Below are 26,992 nucleotides of genomic sequence, written 5' to 3' on the forward strand. Positions count from 1 at the left end.
TGATCTGTTTCCCACCGTATAATTTACTCGTAATCATTGGTTCAGAACTTCAAAGTGTTGTTACAGTTATAGTGCAAGTCAAATTTATATATCTTACAATTTTTCATTTTATGTTTATGGTAGATTTAGTTCCTGATGAGAACACATGTATGTGTCGAAAACATGTGAGTTATTATTTTATTTGTTTTGTGTGTAATACATTATGTTAAACTCGCTAAAGTTACTTTGTTTTGCCTGTCTTTTGGTCTTATTTGTGGTTTTATTTTACTTTTTATGGTTTGGTTTGTGAAACTAATATAGACATTAATTTTATAGAAGAGCTTAGATTAGCGTATTTTGTTGCTTCTGTGAGATATCAAACCATGATGGGTGAGTTTTGTGAATTCAATTGTTTCTATCTTTGTTTACAAACTTGTCAAACAAACTTTTGTGATTTTTGCTAGTGAGTTAGCTTCTGTTGCTTTTCATTTGTAGATAAATGCTTGCATAACTTTTCTTCTCGGCATGATACCTACCACTCCTACCAGGGCTGTGGAGTCAAGAGTAGGGATGCACAATACAGAATACCTGGCTATTCTAGAATAGGGTGGAGTGAATTTCACTTAATGTTTTGGATTTTAATTTAACAGTTCTGCTGCTGGAAACGAGTTAGCTCGTGCAATTGTGATGTAATTTAACGTCACATGACGTCACAATGCCGCAAAAATCATAATGTGTTGCCAGTCTGGGGGCCTGACAGGTTGCTTCAATTTTCAACCAAAAAAAACGATTTTTAACCCATTTCCCCGCCAAATTCTTAAAATTAAATAAAAGTCAAAACACCAATCAGTGTGAACAAAGCTTGAAATTCAGCAATAACTTCGAAGTCTAGAGATTCTTAGACTGGGATCATGTTGCCAGGCAACTAGTATATTGATCAATGCACATAGGTCATGTAAAAGAGCTTAGTTTTTATGCAGCATAGTAATTGAAATATTCTATTATTTTTTAAGGTTTAGACTAATATACCTATTCATTTAGAGTCACTAGACTAGACTGCTTACTGGTACTAGCTAGAAGTCCTGTACGGTAGGCTATCTAACCCTAGTCGCTAAAAAAATCCAAGCAAGCATTTTCTTATGAATATAGGCCATGACTAATTGACTATGCTATGATGTCAACAAAACTTATGAATGTAATGTAAAGGCAAACCAAGCGTGGTAGCCTATAGGTTTCATCGAAAGGAAATATGTTTGCAATCGCCTAATTGGTTAAGTTAAACTTCGGTACCGTACAGTAGCCTAGCTATCGGCCAGCAAAAATTGTCATTTTTACATCGTTTCAACGTCGCCAGACGTTGAAATCGTGTAAAAAAGGAACTTTTGCTGACCAGGTATAGGTTGCAACTGAGAAATATTTACAAAAGCCATTCGATTTGTTCAAAGAACCGAATTAGCCTAACAGTTCGTATTTACATTGATTCAATGTTTGAATACGTTGAATCACTCGGCCTATTATTTTTCTTTACATTGATTTCACGTCTGAACAGGTTGATTCAATGCAAAAAAAACTGTTTTGCTGACTGGCGCGCTTGTAAATGCAATGGTCATTTCGACGATCAATTGCAACACCGATTTGCTCCAAAATTTCAAAGTGCGTTTCAACAGTTTGGCAACCCATTTTTTCATTACCATGGCAACAAGAGAAAAAGGAGAACTCCTCTCACTTTTTCAAAACGCTGGCAGCTAAAGTGTTAAGGTGTTGTAATGTTGTCTTTGGGCCTAAAAAACAACCCCGAACATAATTTTGGTTCTCCTACCCCTAAATTGACCCTCCTACCTGAAGTCGAAGGTCACGCAAGGTCAAAATTGCTCTATCTCCACTTCTACTGGTGCTAGAAATCTGTTTAATGGCTTAAAAGATTCAGAAGACCCATATTTCTATCTGTTCTAAGAGAACTTTTTCTTCTAAATTGCTAGTAGAATTTGACTAAACAGCAAAAATATAGTTTTTGTGGTATTTTTGCTTATACAACATTATAGTTAACGAACTTCAACAGCCAAATTAGTAAATTTCAGCAATTGGTTGGATTGTTGTTTGAGAATCACAAAGCACAGGAAAATACCGACCTGCAGAACAATTTGTGAATTATCATATAGACTCAGATGGAACCGCAATTATGACAGGTAAACACCATTGCAGCATTGCCACATTAGAAGAGTTGGTGCAAAGACCTTCGCAGTAGGTCATCTGTGTCCTGCATACTAACGAACTACCTCTCAGGCATGTCTTTAAGCACTAATTGGATGGAGTCTCTTTAAACTCCGACTCGTTTTCAGGCCCAATTGGCAAAGAGCTAAATGGTTTAATGTCTGATTGGCATGGGGTTAAGTTTAAGCCATTATCTTCTATTGAATTTCCTCAAACGCCAAAAGAAGTTATGGAAAGTTTGAATTCCGATCAATTTTATGCATACCAAATTTGTTTGGCTGTCATATTTGGAAAACTTGAGAATGACTTAGCACAGTTTGAAGTAGGTGGCTTGTCACATGCAAGATGGTTGACAATTGCATGTCGTCTTTTGAGATACTACACTTCCCAAACAAAGCCGAGCCAAAATTTTAGAATTCTGGTAGAATTTGTTTAAAAGTCTACCTCCTAAGTTGGTTTGATGTCAATAGCTTAACTCTAAATAAATAAAGTAGTTGTCAACTATTTTCGCATGCTCAAACAAATCAACCAATTTCCCTGGAAGCAAGCAAGAGACATTGCATCAAAAACTTTTATATGTAATGGCTTCTCAGCTTATCCCAAAAACATTCTTCTTTCAAAGATGGCTGACGCCTGACGATGATGATACAATTCGATCGCAAGCTGTCAATATTGTGCTATCGCTACACAGAAGCAAAGATGTTGAAATGACCCCAGATGATGAAAGTGCAAAGGCAAATTCTTTTGCAGGGAGGACAGTAACTGTTTGAAAATTCATCATACCGGAGATCAATATCAACGCCGAGTTCTACCACAACATGGTAAATTTTGATGAAATTCATGTCACAGAACCTACCGCAACCAAAGTCATGAATGATGATGCAATACAAAATTTCAAAACAAACAAGCTTGAACTTGATCACCCATGCCACAATCAAGCTGTAGAGCGTCATGTGAAGCTCGTAACAGAAGCCTTCATGCATGTGGCTAGGTTCGAAAGATGCCTGGGATGGTGTGATCCGCAAAAAGATCAAATCCCGGAAGTTGATGTCCTCTTTCAACACCAAAAAGCAATTTTACTGCTGAATACGATTGCATAATAACCACTTGTTTTTTCGTTATAGTTACCAGGGGCATAGCCGGAACCAAAATATGAGGGAGGCAAAATGTTTTGTGACATTTTTTGTGTGTTTAAAAGTGCAACTGGATTTTCATTTTCAAGCAATGGGATTTTCATTAAGTGCTGCTTGACTTGAAGACCTGTCGGTGGTCCCTTCGCAGCCTTCCCGTTGTTGCTGGTTAGTTCATGCTCAATTTAAATTTTGATTGTGTAATAATTATTATTGTACGTAGTGTGACTTGACAAAAATGTATCTCTCTTTCAATAATTTTCATGCCTTTCAACCATTGAAATGTCATCTTAAATGCATCAAAACATTAGTTTCATACTTAGTTCAAACTTCAGTTCCTCATCAATGCTGCAGATAACAATATTTCGATGTTCAATACACTTATTCTCAAACAACAATCCAACCAATTGCTGAAATTTACTATTTTGGCTGTTGAAGTTCGTTAACTATATTGTTGTATAATAGGGTGGTTCAAAAAAAATCAATTTTTGAAAATGATATGGGCTACCCTGCCAAAAGTTTCCATTTCCAGAAAAAATAACTTGTGTAAAATATTTTTGAAAAATATTAATGTTTAGGGGTGCCCCAAGCCCCCTAAAGTTTTGGCGATTTCGTCATATAAGCCTAAACTTAAAATGGCTGTGTTTTGAAAACGGTTCATGGTAACATACAAGTGTTTGGGTTCATTTTAATCAGCAAAGTGAGCTCTATGATTTGGCAAAGAGTAATAGTACTACAAAGTGAATTTTCAAATTTCCGATTTTCATGTTAAATTTTGTTATGTGTTCTAAAGTTGTATTATTGCTGTACAATAGTAAGCCTATAAGTCTATTGGTTATTACCAAAGTCCACACAAGGTCTTAGGTCATATTGGATCCTCCCGCTATGACGAAATGGGTGTTAGCTGTTTAAAACAGGGATTTCATGGCTACCAACCACTCACTGTTGTCCAATTAAGGTGTTCTTTGATGCTTGAGGAAAGCGTTTGCGATGCTGAGACACAAGCTGCAAAAGGAACTGCAACTGGTCTTCACCTTTGGTCAAATGTCCAGAAAATGTTTTGCAAGGGCAACATTTCTTTCAGCATGGTCATTAGTGACAATCAGTGATCTAAAGAAATCTTTGGTCATCTGATAATCACTGTTTCCATCCCATTCTGCAACTGGAAGGTGGAGAAAGGCATATGGGATTTTCAATTTCTTGAACAGCAGCTGTGTGTTGGCTGTAGCAAATGTTGCCGATGTTTTGGTGTGTATGTTATCCAACAACATAGTATTAGTTGTAAACAACTTTTTTCTGGAGTCCTCGGTTTCCTGAGCGACCATTATTGCTTTTGCCATTCGATGTTTGATGATTGGCTGGACATCATCATCAAAAGGAGACAGACCCACCAACTCTTCAGAAAGGGGCCTCAAATGGCGAGCCATTTTTCTGTTGCGACTTTGGAGATTGACTCATTGATGGTTGCATACTCCTTCAAGCTTTTCAGAAACACAGATCACTATTGGGAGCCTTCACAGCCAATGGAGCAGTAGGCCTAATCCATGCTTTAACATAAATACAAGAAAATAAAACACACAGTTCATGAAGTCCTCTCTGTTCATGCAAAGTCAAATAGAATTGACTGCGAAACATCCACACTTTGAATGTGTAGATGACTTAAGCCATCCATCTTTCATGATGATCAGCACCAGGATATCAAAATCTAGTTACATAAGGTAATGGGGCAACAAGAAACGATAACGTTAATTCCATGACCTCAATAATCATCTCGAGATTGTCTTTCTGTGGTCAATTTTACAGTGGTAAACTCGATCATCTCTTCTCTAATACCCTTATATTATCTGCTGCATCATCCGTCAATGCATCTTTGAAATTATTTTGATCTATAAACTCCTAGGAATCTTAAAACCTTTTCAAAAGCAGGATGTCCGAGGCAGAAGATGATGGCATAATTTTATTAAAGACTGCGCCTGCAACCAGTTCTAAAACATGATGGTGACACACCAAATATAGCAGGTCTCTTCCAAGTAGCTGCTCAAGAAGGACGCAAGCTCCATTAATGCAACCAGTGTTTGTGCTAGTGGTACCAAAACACACATGGTTTCAACGTTTTCTTCAATATGCCAATCTTTAAAGGCATCAAATACTGCATGAGCTTGAGCCTCGTCTGTGCAAGATGGAAGCTTTGGTACCGACAACAGCTGTGTATCCCCTTGAAAGGTCACAAGGAAGGGAAGGCGATCGACGTGATTGTGTCCAGTTAAATCTGGAAGAAGTTTTCCATCCCAGTGAACGGTTAAAGGAGCTTTCGGAGACAAGTTTTTCATGATTTCTGTTGTAAACTGTTTTCGATGCTGACGTCTGCTGCGCCTGATGCTTGAAGTACTCGAGGTTAGGTCTTTAATGTTATGTCCCAGTCTTTGGCAGTTTCACTAACGATGTACATTGCTGCTCGATTGGAGACATTACCTCTGTCTAGGCTTGCAGATAAAGTAGGAGATAAAACCTTTTCTCTACCCTTGTGGGATAAAATGGAAACAGCAGATTACCCAGCTTATTCCTCACTCTCTGAGACAAATTCTTCAGTTGCTGAACTGCTGCTATCTTCCAGAATAGCCATTGTGGCTGATGTATCGTTGTTGCTTGTGTTGTTTTTCTACAGCATTTCGATGCCTTTTTTCTTTTGTAGTAGACTCCTATCGAGCTTGCATCCTCTGGGACATCCTCAGCCAATCATCAAAGATCAAATGGCAAAAGCAATAATAGTCGCTCAGGAAACCGAGGACTCCAGAAAAAAAAGCTACTATGTTGTTGGATAACATACACACCAAAACCTCGGCAACATTCGCCAGAGCCAACACATAACTGCTGTTCAAGAAACTGAAAATCCCATATGCCTTTCTCCACCTTCCAGTTGCATAATGGGATGGAAACAGTGATTACCAAATGGCCAAAGATTTCTTTACATCACTGATTGTCACTAATGACCATGCTGAAAGAAATGTTGCCCTTGCAAAAACATTTTCTGGACATTTGACCAAAGGTGAAGACCAGTTGCAGTTCCTTTTGCAGCTTGTGTCTCAGCATCGCAAACACTTTCCTCAAGCATCAAAGAACACCTTAATTGGGCAGTTCAGTGAGTGGTTGGTCACCATAAAATCCTTGTTTTAAACAGCTAACACCCATTTTGTCATAGTGGGGGGGACCCAATATGACCTAAGACCTTGTGTGGACTTTGGTAATAACCAATAGACTTATAGGCTTACTATTGTACAGCAATAATACAACTTTAGAACACATAACAAAATTTAACATGAAAATCGGAAATTTGAAAATTCACTTTGTAGTTCTATTACTCTTTGTCAAATCATAGAGCTCACTTTGCTGATTAAAATGAACCCAAACACTTGTATGTTAGCATGAACCGTTTTCAAAACACAGCCATTTCAAGTTTAGGCTTATATGACGAAATTGCCAAAACTTTAAGGGGCTTGGGGCACCCCTAAACATTAATATTATTCAAAAATATTTTACACAAGTTATTTTTTCTGGAAATGGAAACTTTTGGCAGGGTAGCCCATATCATTTTCAAAAATTGATTTTTTTTGAACCACCCTATTGTATAAGCAAAAATACCCCAAGACTATATTTTTGCTGTTTAGTCAAATTCTACTAGCAATAGAAGAAAAAGTTCTCTTAGAACAGATAGAAATATGGGTCTTCTGAATCTTTTAAGCCATTAAACAGATTTCTAGCACCAGTAGAAGTGGAGATAGAGCAATTTTGACCTTGCGTGACCTTCGACTTCAGGTAGGAGGGTCAATTTAGGGGTAGGAGAACCAAAATTATGTTCGGGGTTGTTTTTTAGGCCCAAAGACAACATTACAACACCTTAAATCAAAATCCAAAACATTAAGTGAAATTCACTCCACCTTATTCTAGAATGTTTAATTTCGAATCTAGAATTTCAAATCTATTTTGAAATTACACAGCAATTTTTTCCAAATAATATCGAACAAAAAGCAAAAATATTTGTACTTTATTTTGAATTGTATTAGTATCACATGTCAAACAGAGTATAACATATGATAAATCAATCAAGCATCATAGTACGATGCATCATCATATGGTCACATGGAAACGCACTGCGTGTTTGCAGTTCTGATAACTGCGCAAACCCTATGAAGGAAGAAAAAAGTCGCTTAGAACAAACAGTCCGTAAAGAAAAAAGTCGGCGCGCAAGATGAAAAATATCAACTTTACATTTGTTTAACGTCGCACACTGTTCATTTAACAGATTTATTTTCGAATCCTGATATCTGAAAAGAAACTGCAAATGCGATTCGAATACATTGAGATTCGAATCTCTAAGATTTGATATTCTGTATTGTGCATCCCTAGTCAAGAGTCATATATTTTTTACCCGACTCCACAGCCTGATGCTTCGGCTACATAGTTTGGCACTTGCCTTTAATCGCAGCTTTTACTGGGACTTGTACTTTTAAAGAAAGTACCTTAGCCTATATGAATGTATGATATATTTTGATAATGAGTATGTTGTTTATACCATCTCAGATATTTTTAAATTTTTATAAATCAATAATTTTTTTGTATAAAATTAACATTTTTAGAAACTGATGGAATTTCAGCATTTACAATCAATAATAAAGAAAACATGAACCCAGCTCAACCATGCAATCATGATGAATATAGTTATCTTGATCTGTGTCGTAGAATTATTGCAACTGGCAGAGAAAAGGGTGACCGAACAGGTGTGTCTATGTTTTCAAATAAAACTGCATATCCAAGCTATATTGAGGTTTAATATAGGATTATTTAAAGGCCTACTAAATGAAAATTTTAAACGAGAATTAAGCATTAAAATGCGTAAACTGAACATTCAAGAATACATTTCAAGAAAAATTACCGAAAAAAAAAAATGTTTTCAATGGTGCTGGCAAGGCCCAAAGTCCAATGTTTAATTTATTTTCATTTTTTTTTAAATAACCGAAAGTGCAAACACTGCTCGAGAATACGTCACAAAAGACAGCAATAACAAAAGCCACGTTACCACATCTAGGGATGGGCAAAATAGAATACCAAATATAGAATAACCGGTTGTGAAGCCTAACCGGTTTCAAAATGCATATGAAATCGGATAATTGAAACCGCTTTAACGATCGACTTCGCTCCGTCCCGTCTGGTCGCAACGAATTCGCTGCAGCGAAAGTAAAATTGTTTATTGATTTAGTGCAATGCGGCATAGGAAAAACACACGAGTTTCGTTCGCAGGCCTCGAAATTCACGGTGGACATGTCCGCCGTCACAGCATGTGATGTCCGCAGGAAATACTATCTTGATCGGTCATATTTGTCCGCCGAGAAATAACACAGGAACTAGGGATACAAATCGTCATTGCGTTACACGAACAATTGTTGCGAGAATATAATTTCCCGCGCATTCCAGAAAAAGTTAATACTGTATCCCTTAGCTTCCATTCAAGCTGGAAAACTTTCGATTTTTACGTTGCTTCAACAATTGATGACATTGAATCAGCGTAATAAAGGTGAATTCTTTGCTAAGAATCGATGGGAGTACCCGTGCTTCTACACTAATCACGCGCAACTTAGTTCAAGTCTTATGCGCACGTCTTTGAAGATCAATACTATTGAAGCTCTCATGCGCATATGCCTGGACAACCCGGACTGCGCTGATTATAACCCCGAGCCTGCCGTGATCTCGTGGAACACTGATACTATTTTGAAGAGGCGACCACATCACGGAAAGGGCAAAAAATAATTGTGTATTAAAATAGTAGCGTTAGTGTAGAAGTTTTCCGACTTCTGCCCAGAGCATTGTGACGCAAGAAGCCACACGACCTGGTTCGGTGGAAGTTAATCAGTTATGTGGCGTATTAAGCAGCTACAGGGCGCTTTTGAGTCGTCAAGCGCACGTTGTTGGTCTGATGAAAGCCTTTCAGAGTAACTTCCCTGAAATTTTAAAAAGCCTTCTAAACCGTAGCTATAGTTCTCAAATGGCGAAGAATTATCAAGATAAAGTGATTAAACATGACGATCGACGTTAAAAGTTGGGTGTCCAAGGTGAGACTTAATTTGTCCGCCGAGATAGCTCTTTAGAATGGACACGTTTGTCCGCGGTCAACAAAAGAAATGTTTCATCTGCTTCTTCAGAGAGATGTTTTTCAAGTACACGTTTAACTGCCACCAAGTTGAGATCATGTTTGACTGGTGAACATTTAGAAAGCCTAAATTTGTTACACTGCAATTTCAAGCAATTTTTGTGATGTTCATTTTTTTGTAAACTCATAAAAATCATTAAAATGTGTCGATGGTAAAAACTATCAATTATTCTAGAATAGATATCTGTATTCTATATTCGGTTTCAGTATTCTAGAATAGCTAGTTATTCTATTTTGCCCATCCCTAACCACATCTGATGTTTTGAGCAAGCTGTCTGATGTTTTGATGTTGAAATCTGATGTTTTGATGTACATACACACATAGCCTACGGTCCCCCGCAGTATCATTCCATGTCAACTCAACAGGTTTTTGGAAAAGTGCAAGCTCGACCCTCTTAGATTTTCTTGAAATTCACACTAAAGTTTCATATTGATGTATAATGAACACAAAAAAAATTCAGCTCATTATCTCAAGACGTTTAGAAATTACAGCCCTTCAAAGTCACCAAAGTCTCTCAAAATGCGTTTGCATGTAAATTTTCCTCCATGTTTGGGTCTTCACAACTTTTCATGTAAAGCATTTACAAATCTGAAATTTGGTATTCTGATTAAGAAGCAGCCCTAGTTTTCATATCTACCATCGAAATTGCTAATTTCAAATTAGTTTTAGATATAGAACCTTTCAAAAATTGAAATTTTTTACATTTGAAAAAATTACATCAATTTTTGATATCCGCTATCTCCCAAACCAATAGTCCCAGAACTACCATTTTGCATATTATTATTCTATACTAGTTGGTAATTAACCCCCATGAGACTTACACTAAAAAAATGTGAAATTAATGAAGTTTGGAGGGTGCAAAGATGAAGCGCGAGCAAAAAAGCTCAAAATGCGCCATCTTGTGGTTAATATTTGACCCTGTGGACAGTCATTCAGGAAGTTGAAACTTTCAGAAAAAAATCTTCTTTGCCTAAGCTATAAACAGTTCAAGTTTCAAATATGTAACCCAACAACTCCTTCAATAGTAAATGCAGCTGTGAAATCATGAGTTTGACCATCACATGCAAAAGTCTTGGGGCTGTGAGGTAGTGTGGCTTACTTGGCAAACATGAAAATGTTTTGAATTTTGCTGAGGACACCCTTTTAAATTGTGAAGTTGTCAGAAAAAATAACTCCTTCAAAACATTTTTGAATTTGAAATTGATTTAGGGGTGGCCCTCTCCCCCTGAAGTTCTGCGCCCTCCCCCAAAATACCAAATCTGCATATCTCAAAAACTGCTGGAGCTAGAGATACAGTTTTTGTGTCAAAAGATGCAGAAAACATGATTTCCTATCTGCTTTCTGAACAGTGATTGTGTCTATCTTGAGTAGAAAAGCAGTTATTTCAAAAAACCTGTTTTGGGTATTCCAGCACAAAGCAACGCTGAACAAGTATTTTGGTCCAAGTTATTCAATGCACAAAGTTCATAAACTAACTTGTATAGCTGGTTAGTTTCAAGGTAAAAATGAAACTAAACAAACAAGCAAGCAAACAAAGAAAAAAACAAATGAATCAGCAATAGGTAGTAGGCTAGCAGCATCACGTCAGAAGATGCTCTCAAAACTCACGAATGAGTACTGGGTTCCATTCCTGGATATTTTGTGTATAATAAGTCCTCTACAGTTGCAAGGGCATGGTGGCAGACTGTATTATACAGATTAAACACAATGGACTATGATCGAATTATGATTATTTTGCCATCACACTGCAGATGAATTGTAATGACTTGCCACAATCTTTTGTGTCCGTTACTTTGCTTCCAGTGTTTAAGTCTTATGTAAGATGTTCTGACTTGCAAATGTCAGTGTTAATTTTTTTTTTTTATTCCTGGCCGAGGATGTCCTGTGACAAATATATCTTCTACCGGTACACTTATGGAGTTATATTATTTTGCTGTACAATATTCTTTGCCTCATACTGTTGAATGTGCTTTGCTAACTACAGTACCATACTTGCTTTGTTGTGTTAATGCTCCTTTATTTTACTGTTACCAGCTCAATGCGCTATTGAGCAAAGCATTTAAAGATGATTATGCTGAAACACGGAAAAGCCATCTACCCGTTGTGATGGTTATGCATGCTATGATCTTAAAAAGTCAACAGTAAATAGCAGAGATTCACAAAAACATGAAACAATACAACTCTCCTGTTTTGACTTAGTTATAGCTGCAAGTTGTGACCTATTACTGATTCATTTGACTTTTTTTTCTTTGTTTGCTTGCTTGTTTGTTTAGTTTCATTTTTATCTTGAAACTAACCAGTTATATACAAGTTAGTTTATGAACTTTGTGTATTGAATAGCTTGGACGACAATACTTGTTCAGTGCTGTTTTGTGCTAGAATACCCAAAACATTTTTTTTTTTAAATAACTGCTTTTCTACTCAAGATAGGCACAATCACTGTTCAGAAAGCAGATAGGAAATCATGTTTTCTGCATCTTTTGACACAAAAACTGCATCTCTAGCTCCAGCAGTTTTTGAGATACGAAGATTTGGTATTTTGGGGGAGGGCGCAGAACTTCAGGGGGAGAGGGCCACCCCTAAATCAATTTCAAATTCAAAAATGTTTTGAAGGAGTTATTTTTTCTGACAACTTCACAATTTAAAAGGGTGTCCTCAGCAAAATTCAAAACATTTTCATGTTTGCCAAGTAAGCCACACTACCTCACAGCCCCAAGACTTTTGCATGTGATGGTCAAACTCATGATTTCACAGCTGCATTTACTATTGAAGGAGTTGTTGGGTTACATATTTGAAACTTGAACTGTTTATAGCTTAGGCAAAGAAGATTTTTTTCTGAAAGTTTCAACTTCCTGAATGACTGTCCACAGGGTCAAATATTAACCACAAGATGGCGCATTTTGAGCTTTTTTGCTCGCGCTTCATCTTTGCACCCTCCAAACTTCATTAATTTCACATTTTTTTAGTGTAAGTCTCATGGGGGTTAATTACCAACTAGTATAGAATAATAATATGCAAAATGGTAGTTCTGGGACTATTGGTTTGGGAGATAGCGGATATCAAAAATTGATGTAATTTTTTCAAATGTAAAAAATTTCAATTTTTGAAAGGTTCTATATCTAAAACTAATTTGAAATTAGCAATTTCGATGGTAGATATGAAAACTAGGGCTGCTTCTTAATCAGAATACCAAATTTCAGATTTGTAAATGCTTTACATGAAAAGTTGTGAAGACCCAAACAATAACATGGAGGAAAATTTACATGCGAACGCATTTTGAGGGACCTTGCTGACTTTGAAGGGCTGTAATTTCTAAACGTCTTGAAATAATGAACTGAAATTTTTTTTGTGTTTATTATACATCAATATGAAACTTTAGTGTGAATTTCAAGAAAATCTAAGAGGGTCGAGCTTGCACACGCTGTTGAGTTGACATGGAATGACCCCGCAGTAACAATTATTGCGAGATCAGCTGATTGCTAGTCTCCAGTGACACAGACTGTACCGTCGCACGCTTCGCTGCTCAAGCCCAATCTCGTTTTGAAAGCTCTTACAAAAGCATGCGCGCAATGGTGGTCAGACCGCAATGGGGCAAAATTTTATTGAAAATCGTTTTATGGTAGCATGTTAAACAGAAAGAACGTGGAAAATCGCCAAGTCAGGTTTTTCCTTTAGTATCCCTTTATGCCAAATGAGTTGCACCATGTATTGTGGATTTTAATGAAATTTAGTATACTAATAAATGTCACAGAAATATGAAGAATGCAAAAAAAAATTTCAATGTTAGTGGAGTTATAGTCATTTGAAAAATCGCCATTTTTGCATTTACCGCTTCAGCGATTTTACCCCATTTTGTATATTTCTCATTTCTTAGTTTGTCATACAAAATTGCCAGTTAAAGACAGTTTAAGATCCAAGGAATTCAAAAATGCAAATCAAAAAGTTGTCAGAGAACAGCTTGATATGATTACCGTATATACTCGAGTCGAGTATAGGTCGAGATTTTCGCAAGTGATTTTCACCTCACAAAGACATGTTAGACTTATACATGGGACAACCTGTTGTCTCCAGTTCGGCAGCATTCAAAACTAACGTATTTTTGCTGCGGCAAAACCATTGCCGACTTAAATTACGGATTGTGAACCGAAGTAAAAGTTGTGAATACGTTTATTTGCAGTGATTCAAACCTAATTTTCAAATTTAATGATTTCTTTGTCAATTCCTAACTTTATACATTTGTTGAGCAATATGCAAACCTCACGAGACAAAATAGCAAAAAGAGCTGTTTTAAGCGATCAACTTTTTGATTTTTTCGTGTAGGATATAATCGCTCTTATTACGTAACATTCGATGATCGTTGAAGTTCATGTCAAACCTTAGCGGCCGCATAAAACAATGATGTCAGGTTGGCCAGGTGATAATAGAGGTAAGAAACGTCGTTAATGCAGGCAATATCTGCGACCAAGACCATTAAATACAGGAAAGCCAAGTGCTAATTTCCATGTGTTTATGAGCGAATTTCGATTCTCGTGTGTCTGATAACAAAACAATGCGTTCTGTTGAATCATAATTGATCTCACAGCGGGAAGACCTCGTTCAAAATAGCGCGTCCAATTTAGTTGGTTTACTTAATATTGCCGTGAATAGTTACGTGACTATTTCAGCAGCGTAAGCTACTGTACGATCCACTTTGAAATTTCCTCATCTTATGTCAATACCAATACTTAAATGAACCATCGAATGGTAGTGCCAGGAATAAGCTATTCGACTTATGCATAGGAGAAGGAAATATCACCGATTTTCAGGTCAAAAGTAGGGGTTCGACTTATACACGAGATTGACCTATACTCGAGTAAATACGGTAAGGTTTCTATTTGCTTTATGCATTTTTTGGCGGCCAAGTTTAAGGGCCTATAAAAATGATGGGAAAAAAACTTAAGAACTGAAATTCATATGTTTTATACTTATACCAATTCTCTTTCATGTCAAATGAAAAGTATGAATTAATTTTAATACCAACTATGACGAAAAGTAAATTTTCTGGTTTGCAAATTTTGTACTTTTTTACACTTATTGTCTATTGTTGTTGAGGACATCACAATTTACATATTGCTTATAATGACAATGGAAATGAAGCTGGTGAATGAATTGATAAGGCATACTGCACTCTCTTTAATGTAGATGAAATGATTCTCAAATATCAAGAACAGGAAACTTCACTTTGTCACTTATTCACTTCACACATGAATTAAAGGCTAAATCATCAACAATAGTTAAAGTACTAGGTGTAAACTTTATTGAAAAATTGTGCTAACATCACATCAAGCATCCTATTTTATTGACTAGTCTAAGCTTGTTCAGAATACAGGCTTACTGATCCCACGGCAAACCAAGTATTTTGCGGCGTACCAGTTGTGAAAGACTGACAATATATTATATGTCAAAAAATTAGTAACTGGTATAAAGTTGCTATTTATTTTTACCAAATAAAATTTTGATGAGTTGATGACAAGTTTTCTTAACGTTGTATTTAAACAAAGCTAAGACTTGTTGTACATTGTTTTGAGCTAATTTAATATTGCTCCGCCTGTAGGAACTGGAACAAAGTCAATCTTTGGAGCACAGATGCGTTTCGATCTCCGTACCAGCTTTCCTCTTCTCACGACAAAGAGAGTGTTTTGGAGAGGACTAGCTGAGGAGTTGTTGTGGTTTATCAAAGGAAGCACAAACGCCAATGAACTATCCGAAAAAAGTTAGTTGTAAAACCAATCTAAAATGTCATTAATGTTCTACAATTTTTCATGTCCCATTCAAACTTCGCTTGTATCATCTTGTCTGCTTATGCTTAGTAGTTGAAGCCTTGAAGTGGTCATAGGTGCAAAGATTTCGTGCCTATTTTTAAGTATGCCTTTACAATTGTCTTTTTCAAAACAGCCGCATGCTTTAGATGTGTTTAAATTGGCAACTTTTGTGAACCATGTGCACATAGCCAACCGCTTATTATTAGCTGCTATTTCATTGCATGCATGCTTCCTCCATGCAGGAGTTCACATCTGGGATGCTAATGGATCCAGAGACTTTTTGGACAACCTCGGTTTCACTGACAGAGAAGTCGGGGATCTTGGTCCAGTCTATGGTTTCCAGTGGAGACACTTTGGTGCAGAGTATGTGGACATGCACACTGATTATACTGGGAAGGTAAATAGAGGGATTATTGTTCACCTGCAATCAGCAATCTCGCTCTGCGCTTTCAACGTAGCAAGATTTTACAACGTTGAGTCGTTGAGTTTCAAGTTGTTGTTTTTTCAAGTTTTTCAGTAACTTTTTGTTGTTATGAGCTATATTCTATTTTAAAGCTTCTATTTTATGTCAAATACCAAAGTTTCAGTGCAAAGATTTTTGTAATTAACGCCGTTTATATGAAGCAATGCTTTAATACTGCAACTTACTAACATTTCCTTATACTCATTTAATCGGAATGGCCCGTTTCGGTGAGTCCGATCCCTTAACGGGAGATTTTTTAAATTTTTTTTTTAAATTATTGGGTACCGTAGCCTAATTATCATTGCCGTTTTAGGGTTAGGGGTTAGGAACTCACCGAATCGGACTCACCGAATAGTAGCAGACCCCATTTAATAGCAAACGTTGTTTTATTGATGTTTCAAAAGCACATCATCTTTGTGATGGATTTGTTCAGCCTCGATATATTGTCATCATTTTCCATGTAATCTTTGTTCTTGTTAAGCTTTTTAAACCTTGCAGGGTGTAGATCAACTGGCGAAGGTGATAGACACGATCAGGAAGAACCCTGATGACAGGAGGATCATCATGACTGCTTGGAATGCCGCTGATGTCCACAAGATGGCTCTCCCACCCTGCCACGCGCTCTGTCAAGTACGATCGGTTACTTTTTCTCTACTCTAATTTTTTTGGAATAGTTTTCGGGCAGATTAACCTTCTTGTTCCGCAAATATATATACAAACTGCGCTAAACTACAGATTGAAAATACCTTTTAATCAAACAATAAATGCAGACAAATAACCGAATTATTGCTTCGTTTTACATTATCGTGTATTTAAAACTTTACTTAAATACAAATAGTTGATTGGTCGTACAAACCTTGAAAATTGCGAGTGGAATGTTGCACATAGCTCGAAGCTGCAGGTTTTCGTCTGACTTTCGGAAGGAGCTAATGTCTGTAAAATAAACGTAAATGTGGTGAAGTATTTATAGTAGAAGAAAAACAAACTGTAAATTTAGCCATCAGAAGAATTCAAATTAACGAAGAAGTTTTAATTACGTTAATTTGAATTTTTCTGGTTACCCAAAGTTACATTTCATTTTTCTTCTACTATAAATACTTCACCACATTTATGCTTATTTTATTCTGACGTTAGCTCCTGAAGGGAGTCAGACGAAAACCTGCAGTTTCGAGCTTTGTGCATTGTGCAACCTTCTGCTCTCGACTGCCGACTTCCACAAATGAACTTATCACTTGTACACGTTGTGCTCATATTTACTTTGTAGTTTTGTGACTTGCCTCGCCACACCGAGGCTCTCATAGGCTCTTATATACCTTGGAATCGTGCGTCTTCATATTTATTGCATCCACATTAGGGTGGGTAAACAAAAAACTTTTTTTTTCCAAAACATGGCGACAACCCCCTCAGATTATGAGGTTGGTCCTAGAAACTCCCCAAAAAAAAATTTGAGCAGGTTTGTTCAAGTATTCGCCAAGCAATGGCCCTTTGAAATTTTCAGTATAGCAACATGTTAAACCATATGGGAAAACGTGTGGTAAAAAAAAAATTTTTTTGGGGGGCTTTTAAGTGATTTTTTTATCTCTATGCCCTTGCTAACATCTAAAATAATCATTTCTGACTGAAATTACCACATATCATATCTGGTATCAATCGATGTTTAAAAGATACAAGAAAAGTTTAATTTGATCAAAAAATAGTAGCAATATTATGCCTATTTTTGTAAGGGCAATCTTAGTTGAAAGCCTGAACACCGCGTCAAGGTGTTGCCCATCATCCAGGTTTCTTTTATTTGCTGTTAGATCAGACAAACGAAATTGAACTAAACTCCCAATCCGTCAATAATTACATCTTGGAAGATGACAATGTGGCCTTTTTGAAATCTGGATAATCCCGCCTTGCCCTTTCTACACAATGAAGACTTACATTTCTTTCTTCTGCATCATGGGTTAAAATCCCTTTGTACTCTTCCATAATTCTCACTTCTCAGTCTGCCACATCGTTTACAACTTTGATACTCTTTATCACTTTTTCCAATGTTTTATAATTCTGAAACTCCGGCCATCTTTCTACTGCATACTTCAAGAAACCAATGTCTCCCATACTGAATTGTAGCCTATGAAACAATAAAGCAGATCTTGCACCAACAATGTCATGCAATTTTGTGTCAGCAGAGACCGAAGGAAAGACTGGCTTTTGTGGAGCCAAATGAACACCATAATTTTTTTGGTATATAGTTGTGATACAGCTTGTAAGCATTAAGCAAGTATTTCTTTATCCTCCGTGGAAAACTGATGTGAGCATAAAGCGAATGGTACCAGCTCTTCTGTCAAATACCACATGTGGCCCGTGAAGGGAAAGCTTGTACGGTGGCATTTGCAATTCCTGACAATTCAGTTATAAAGGTATACTTAAAGTCTCAATCATTTTCTTATAAAAAAGGTAAATCATTGACAGCCGCTTCAGAAGCAATGGGACACACTGGAACCAATAAGGAGCATAAAAAATAGCAACAAATTTTCAGAATTGTTGAAGACTTTGCAAAATGTGTGGCTCCAAGTCTAGTTGGTTTCGCAACAACAGAATCTTCAATGCGTAAATAGGTGTTGACATCCACACAACTACCAAAAAAATCATGATGTTCATTGTTCATTTGGCTCCACAAAAGCCACTGTTTCCTTCGGTCTCTGTAGACACAAAATTGCATGAATTTGTTGGTGCAAGATGTGATTTATTGTTTCATAGGCTACAATTCAGTATGGGAGACATTGGTTTCTTGAAGTATGCAGTAGAAACATGGCCGGAGTTTCAGAATTATAAAACATTGGAAAAAGTGATAAAGAGTATCAAAGTTGTAAACGATGTGGCAGACCGAGAAGTGAGAATTATGGAAGAGTACAAAGAGATTTTAACCCATGATGCAGAAGAAAGAAATGTAGTTCTTCATTGTGTAGAAAGATAAAGATAGATAGATGGATGGATGGACGGATGGACAATGTACATAGCAAAACTGTTGAAATGATTACAATTAAAAAAAAGAAAATGATGAAAGCATCACAACAGCGGGAGGCTGCGAAGTGACCATTCAAGGTCTTCAAGTCAAGCAGCCACCCCTTGAATTATCAATGATAACTTAATTATAATAGGGTAGGTGAGGTAGGTGTGAGGTACAAGTAGCACCTTTGAACCCTGGGCAGTCGCCATGGATTGTTACACCATGGGTCTCGGGGAACACTGGTCTTGATCACACACCAAACTAACAAGTGGGTCCACGTCCCACCTCATGGGCAACAACCTCGACTGGTTGGCTAAATCTTGTTAGAAATCCTGCTGCCTTGCAGGAAATACTTTTTTAAGTAAAGGCTAGGCCCACCGCCAATAACTGTGGTTAGCGTCAGGAAGGGCATCCGTCTGGAAAATCTATGCTCCAAAATATTATTTAAATGCAACAAAAGCTAAGCTGCGCGGAAACAATCGGCCACCCCCATAGTGGGGAATAGGGTGTACCATTTTGCAAAAAGTTTTTAAAAATTTGTGCGGCTATGTATTACGGGTTTCCACTTCTGTTAAAAAGTATTTTGGTAGAGTTTCAGAATTTTCCAGCCAAAACTGTGGTTCTGCCGCCATTTTGAAAAAATGGCGGCCAGATAAGATATCATGAAAATCTACAGCCTTAAACTGGCGTAATGTGATCATATAATATGTCGATTACGGGGTTTTTGGGGTCACAGAACTCGAATTTGGAGTCAAAAATGCTCTACGACAACAATTTTGTAAAGTAAATTTTGACATATAGATGTGACCACACTGTTTTGGACTGCAGATTTACATAAAAACAGCATCTTATTGTCATTTAAACCTTGAAATGCATGTATGCATAAACTTTTCTAGTCGGTGTGATTATATGAGGGGAAAATTAACATGGGGGAAAAGAGGGGAAAATTAACACTAGTCAGAATGAGGGGAAAATTAACATGTACTTTCTCGTGTACTTTCACATCCAATGAAAACCTACTAACTAGCCTACAGTAGCCTGTAGCCTAGTTAGTTAGTTACTAACCTACCTACTTACTAACTAATGGACGGCAGAAGAGTACCCCACGGCAGACTAAAAGATTCGAAAAACCGAAGTGAACTCTCCCAACTGGGTAAATGTTGTACTTCTACACGACGAAGATCATCATTAGCTACTTTGACTCGAAGAGTATAGCTAGTGATCGTACGCAAGTTACAAGATTCAGATCCGTTATGTCACTGAATGAGACGGCCGGTGAAGCACACCGGTCATTGGCACAAAGACCAAAAAGAAAGTACTTCCTCATTGGGAACACTAGCAAAAGACTAGGTGTTTCTAAGCTTCCTAAAAGCTCCGACGTTCTTGCTAGGCTGTTGTTCCTCAGAGACGAAAGTCACAGAACGATCAACCAATCCATCGTGATAGCAAGAGAGGAAATTCGCCAGGCATCTGAGGAATTTGTATGAAACTTGGTATCAACTGGAACTTGATTCCAGGCCTGAGAGGAATAATAGTGATTCATTTAAAAAACGTTTGCATGATATGGAAGAAAATCTCAAGGATCCTATGGATATTTGAAAGACTACTCGGTCAATTCTCATGCATTCTGGTATCATTGACTGGGGACAGATCTGGAACATCTGAAAAATCAGCTCCAGCGAGGTCAAGTAGGTTGCGCATTGGGCAGAGATGCTCTGTAGAAGAGACGGGACAGCTAGAGAAAAACGACACAGCGCAGCTTGTGAAAGGAAACAGAAAGAGGATGTTGCTGACAATCTGAAAACAGTAAAGTTGGACTTAAGTACAGATAAAAAAACAGAAAGTGACAGTGATAACTGGAAAACTCCTGAAAAGAAGAGAAAGAAAATGGATATTATGTCGCCTACAGCTTTAACAGCTGGTCGACTTGGATTGAGCTATAGGCAAAGAACAATGTCACTTTCTGTTTTTTTATCTGTACTTAAGTCCAACTTTACTGTTTTCAGATTGTCAGCAACATCCTCTTTCTGTGGCTGCTGTGGTTCAAGCGTCCGGCATACAAGTCGAAAATACTAATATCTCAGCCACAACAGCTCATAGACTAGCTAATAAGACTAGGTCCTCTCATTCCCAAAATGTCAGAAATGAGTTCCAGGCCCCTGATTTGGCAATAATTCACTGGGACTGTAACATTCTGAAAATGAGAAAAAATTTCATCAGAACAGTGCTGTGTATATGTGTCTGGCGTTAGTTTTGATAATGAAGGTAATGCAGAAATAAAGCAGCTGCTGGGAGTGCCTGAGCTACCAGACGGCACCGGATCATCTCAGGAACAGGCCGTAATAAAGTTGGTGGAAGACTGGAGAGTAAAAGGTGCCATTGGTGGTAGGTGTTTGATACGACTGCTTCCAATTTAGGGAAGTGGCAAGGTGCTTGTATATTGCTGGAGGCAGCAATTGGGAAAGCAATTCGGAACTTACTGATCAAAAGTGGCAACAAATACCAGTATCAGAATGGAAAAATTTCAGTGATTAGACTATAAGAAACTAACGTAAGGGTGGTCAACGGTAGGCTATTGCGGAACGTGGGGTTAAGTTAATCGCTCATTTTATTGACAAGTGTTCTGACAAGAGCCACCGGCAAGCTATCTTGCTTGTCGTGAGAAGGCACAGAGAACAGTTCTCAGATTACAAAAAAGCTACCTTAGCCAAACTGAATTGTTAAAGAAATGCATGAAGAATTCAGTGAACTGAGTGTTTGCATAACTCTGGTAGGCTATTGTGTAGATGAAATACTGGGAAGTGAAATCAATCAGGACTGAAGAAACAGGGATGGATCATGTTGAGAGTGATTAACTCAATTTGTTTGTAAATGAATCGTGTTGTTATTTCAAAAGTTTGACAATATTTCAAGATTATTCATTCTGGGGTGAGGTATTCTTGGTCAGGTTGTGTCCATTGTCCATGCCTGTAGAATTTCACCATAAATTTCAAGTGGTAAAATTTCACTTTCCAAAATTGTTGTCGTAGAGTATTTTTGACTCCAAATTCGTGTTCTGTGACCCCAAAAACCCCGTAATCGACATATTATATGATCACATTACGCCAGTTTAAGGCTGTAGATTTTCATGATATCTTATATGACCGCCATTTTTTCAAAATGGCGGCAGAACCACAGTTTTGGCGGGAAAATTCTGAAACTCTACCAAAATACATTTTAACAGAAGTGGAAACCCGTAATGCATAGCCGCACTAATTTCTAAAAACTTTTTGCAAAATGGTACACCCTAGTGGGGAACAAACCGACGATGGATTATGATGATGATGATGAATAGGCTAATTGAGAAAAAGACATAATAATAAATAAATAATAGTGAAGCTGTCCAAGATGATAAGAAATTAAAAAAAATCAGGTAGGCCAACGTAGCCTGTGTTACATTTGCAAGTCAGATTAGTAATTTAGCATTTGCCTAATATGTGTCAATAATTTTCTTTTTGTACATTCTTTTAAAAGTTGGTAAGGAGGATTTGCGAATTTCGTCTGGTTTGTTATTCCAAATTTTTGCGCCAGAGTATTTTATTGAGCGTTGTAGTTTTGTGGTTGTGTATCGATAATAATAGTAATCTAGGTTGGTCGAGTTTCGAGTAGTAAAGTGGTGAATTTTGTTGCATTTTTTAAAGTAGTTTTGAAAAGAGTCGGGTAATGAGTTAAAACTAAACTGGTACATAAATTTAGAAATTATCAAAGTTGTACAGATCTTTTAACTTAAGGATATTGAGTTGTTTATAAAAAGGTGTGACATGGTCAGCCCATTTGCCTTTCACAACAGCTTTGACTGCCTTATTTTGCAAAACACCAAGCTTTCCAATATGTGTTTTGTATGACGACCCCCAAATTGTCAGTCCGTATATCAGTTAAGGATGCACGAGAGAATAGTAAAGCTGAAGCATGGCTTTGGTTGATAAACAATGTTTCAATTTAGAGAGTATGCCAACAGATTTGGAGAGTTTGGAAGATAGAAGGGCAAGGCGGGATTATCCAGATTTCAAAAAGGCCGCATTGTCATCCTCCAAGATGTAATTATTGACGTATTGGGAGTTTCAAATAAAAGAAACCTGGATGATGGGCAACACCTTGACGCGGTGTTCAGGCTTTCAACTAAGATTGCCCTTACAAAAATAGGCATAATATTGCTACTATTTTTCGATCAAATTAAACTTTTCTTGTATCTTTTAAACATCGATTGATACCAGATATGTGGTGATTTCAATCAGAAATGATTATTTTAGATGTTAGCAAGGGCATTGAGATAAAAAAAATCACTTAAAAGCCCCCCAAAAAAAAAGTTTTTTTTTACCATACGTTTTTCCATATGGCCTATCATGTTGCTATACTGAAAATTTCAAAGGGCCATTGCTTGGCGAATACTTGAACAAACCTGCTCAAATTTTTTTTTGGGGAGTTTCTAGGACCAACCTCATTAAATCTGAGGGGGTTGTCGCCATGTTTTGGAAGAAAAAGTTTTTTTTATTCCACATGAATTCATAGTTTTGATGTTATGCACACCTCTTTGTGTCGTCACAGTTCTACGTATGCGACGGGGAGCTCTCCTGTCAGCTGTACCAGCGCTCGGGGGACATGGGGTTAGGGGTCCCATTCAACATCGCAAGCTACTCATTGCTCACCTACATGATCGCTCATATCACCGGTGGGTCGCCTCGTTTTGTGATATATATATTACATTTTTCAGTGGATGTGATGTAATTTTGTAAATAATTTCATGTCTTGCTGATTCGAATAAAGAGGAACTGCTTGGGTTAATTTTGAACTTAGAAAGATAAACTTTGAAAGCTACTGTACCTCAATTCAGCGAAAGATTGGTTCGGTACGGTACGTTGCTTGATGAATTAGCTCAATGTATGACGTCACCATGGTTCTCAGGTTTGAAGCCAGGAGACTTCGTTCACTCACTAGGTGATGCTCATGTGTACGTCAATCACATTGAACCACTGCAGGAGCAACTGAAGCGTGAACCCCGCCCCTTCCCCACCCTCAGGTTCAACAGGGAGGTGGAAAGCATCGATGACTTCAAGTTCGAAGACTTTGTCTTGGAAGGTTACAAGCCCCACGGGAAAATCGCCATGAAAATGGCTGTTTGACGGTTTTCTGCGTGAAATGTTCCAAGAATGCACAAGATTTCAAGGCAGAAAAAAACGCCTTAACTAAATGTTCCAAGTACAACTGAAAGCATATTTTTCTATCTGGTCTAATGAGTTTCATAAAATTTCTCCATTTTGTAAGAGAAATTTACCAGAATTAAGAACTTGTGTTTTAGATTGAGTATCGTTTTGATGTTTTGTAGCTATATTTTTACCCTAACTTATCATCTGCTTCACCAGCATTGTACTATAGTTTCTGTATACAACCAGCGGTGGGATGGCGCAACGGATAAGGCGTTGGCTTTCCAATAATGCAAACCTGGTTCGACTCCCGGCTTAAGCTGGTTGTTGAAAACACCGCTCACCTCTACCCAGGGTGTAATAAATTGGGTGGGCGTAATTGCTGCAGGAAAGGCGGCCGAGAGAAAGGAACTAGCCACCTACTCTTGTTAGTGCCGATGGCTTAGTATAAGGGACCGTTCAAATATTACGTAACGCTATCGAGAGGGAGGGGAGGTTTATGAAAAGCGTTACGTTAGCGTCACATCGGGGGGGGGAGGGGGTTCAAGAAAAACGTTACGTAACGCTTACGAGTACGGTAGTTTATTTGTGCTGGCTGGTACCGTCGTTTGGATACTAAATCAAGCTGAGATCATATCCAACAGCACCTATTCAGCACCAACAAAATCTCTATCAAGTATCAACTACCGTACTGTAATTCCGTAATTCCATACAGGTTCTAAGTGCTTAAAACCTCGCATTGCGAAATTGCAAGGCAGCATTCTTACATCACAAAGCTTGCTTTGATGTGAGTGAACAACATCAGGGTTGCCAGATGGCCTTTTTTAGGCCAAATTCCAAAAATCTGGCCTTTTTAAATTGCAGTTGGCTTAAAAAAATTGATGCAATTAAGGCCAAAAAATCTTACCTTATTTTGCCCTTTTTATGGCTGCAAATTTTGACCGGTTTAGAAAGTATTATTTTAAGTAAATTGCAAATAAAAGTATCACTTATCATCACTTAAAGCCTGAACTATATCCGTTTTAATTACTAAGTAGACATAGACAGTAGTGAATGTGTTAGCTGTGGACAGGGTGGTTCTATTGAGTTGAACCGGGTGGGCTACTAAACGTTTTCAGTAGGTACATAACGTTTTAATTCCAAAAAAAGAATATAGCTAAAATTTCATGTCTCAAACGTAAGCTTTAGGTGCATACAAACCAAGATATTTTATCAGCACGTGTTTCCACGTCATAATTTTAATATAAACTGGCAAAACGAGCTTTGTAATGGAAAAGCGTCACGTGGGGGAGGGGGGGTTGACAAAAACGTTACGTTGGCGTCACATGGGAGAGGGGGGGGTCAAAAATTCGGAAAAACAACGTTACGTAATATTTGAACGCTCCCTAATGAAAACCTTATCTTATACCCGACACTTGAATCAAGTATGGGAAGACCTTTACCTTTTATATACAACCCAGGCAGCAAAATTATTCATTTTTTGTAGATTCAACGTCTGCAGACGTTAAATCAATGTAAAAACGACGCATTATGCAGTCTGGAAGCAGCTATACGCAAGGGATAAACCTGTCGATTGCATGTGAGCTGCAACCACAATCCTGCCAAAACCCGCTGGTGCTTTTAGCTGACTCGTTGCTTGTGGTGATGCCATGCGTGATCTATAATTCCTTCATACAGGTTGCAACATTCATCCACTGCATGAGCAGCTTGTTTTTGACGTCATTGAGAACTTACTTTACCAAGCTACCTTATAAACAACGTTTCTTTGTAGTTTCAATGCGGAATCTGTTGTTCATTACGTATATTGGTTCACTGCCATTGCTTATTATTTACCTGATAACTACTGTATAATGTATATGCCTTATTGCCTTACGTCATTCTGCAATTACAATGCTCTTGGAAAAGAGCAGGCAGTCCGCTGCCAACAGGGTTGCCATCAAGGTTGCTGGTAGGATATTTTGGGCCCGGTACTAATGAGATCTTTGGGCCCCAAGTGAAGATACTTTTAGGAAAAACGCATTGCGGTATGTCCAACGAATACGAGGTGGTTTCTGTTAAGTTCCCGGATCGAAAAGTAACCTCTCTAACCCCCCCCCCCCCCCCCCTGGCTGCCAAACTACTGCGCGGTGCTTTTCACGATTGCAGTCTATTGTTGGTAACTTGTTCGGCATAATGGTGGGCATGATGTTAGTCTAAATTACTTCACAAATGTAGAGATAAATTAATAATCATGCTTCTAAAAGCGAAGCTCAATCTATTGCATGTTATTGAAAGTTAGACGCCTCTTTGCTCATACCGAAGCTATCGATGACGTATTGCAGACAATCATATTCGCAGTTTCGCCTCCACACGACTGTATTTTGTATACCGCTGAAAACAATGCATATCCACTGAATAACCTACATAGAGGTTGTGACTCCATTGTCCAAAGTTTCTCTGCCTCTTCGAGATGATGTTATTTTAACGCCCAGGAAACGGTTAAGCCGTCTCCATGACTACTTGCCACCCGATCTACGTTTGCGGAAGGAGAACATTTAATGCATGACACTTTCTGCAACACTCTTGCCCAACTTAATAATTGTTGCATGGTGCTTTACAGAAACTATCAACGAGAATTTTACTTCCCAGCGCATGTTTGTTCTTTACAATAAAAGTTTCATCATAAATAATTTGACAATCGACTCTTTGTGTAGAAGACGATTTTCGGGTAATGACATTTGTCCATGATCCAACAGATTTGTTTAAATTCTCAGACTTATGTAGCCTATGGTGGAGCATGTTTTTTACAGTTTACTACGATATTTGGCGTTGCAGCAACGGGTGTCAGTTGTACCGAACGGCTTCAGAAAACTGACTTCCAAGCCTCTAAATTGTAAAATAACTTCTTGGTGATTGCAGACAGGGCAACCACAAGATGTTAAGAATGGCTGAGATGTTTTCGTCAGTTAGCACGACAGCTCGACAATTGATAAAGTTTGTCATGCTGACCACGTCAGTGCAACGTGCAAGATCATTTGTGTGAATTTTTGATGC

General features: G+C 37.8%; 1 protein-coding gene across 1 annotated transcript; it reads left to right on the forward strand.

The window, feature by feature from the left end:
• Positions 1 to 304: 304 nt before the first annotated feature.
• LOC145766576 (thymidylate synthase-like) lies at positions 305 to 25,252 on the forward strand. Its single transcript, XM_082578294.1, has 7 exons — positions 305 to 369; positions 7,955 to 8,095; positions 15,117 to 15,275; positions 15,567 to 15,721; positions 16,286 to 16,417; positions 23,364 to 23,487; positions 23,721 to 25,252. Exons 1-7 carry the CDS (start codon positions 363 to 365, stop codon positions 23,936 to 23,938), a joined length of 936 nt encoding a protein of 311 aa, XP_082434420.1. The 5' UTR covers positions 305 to 362; the 3' UTR covers positions 23,939 to 25,252.
• The last annotated feature ends 1,740 nt before the right edge of the window (positions 25,253 to 26,992 follow it).

This window comes from Aplidium turbinatum, chromosome 3 (assembly GCF_918807975.1).
Source record: "Aplidium turbinatum chromosome 3, kaAplTurb1.1, whole genome shotgun sequence".
NCBI lineage: Eukaryota > Metazoa > Chordata > Ascidiacea > Aplousobranchia > Polyclinidae > Aplidium > Aplidium turbinatum.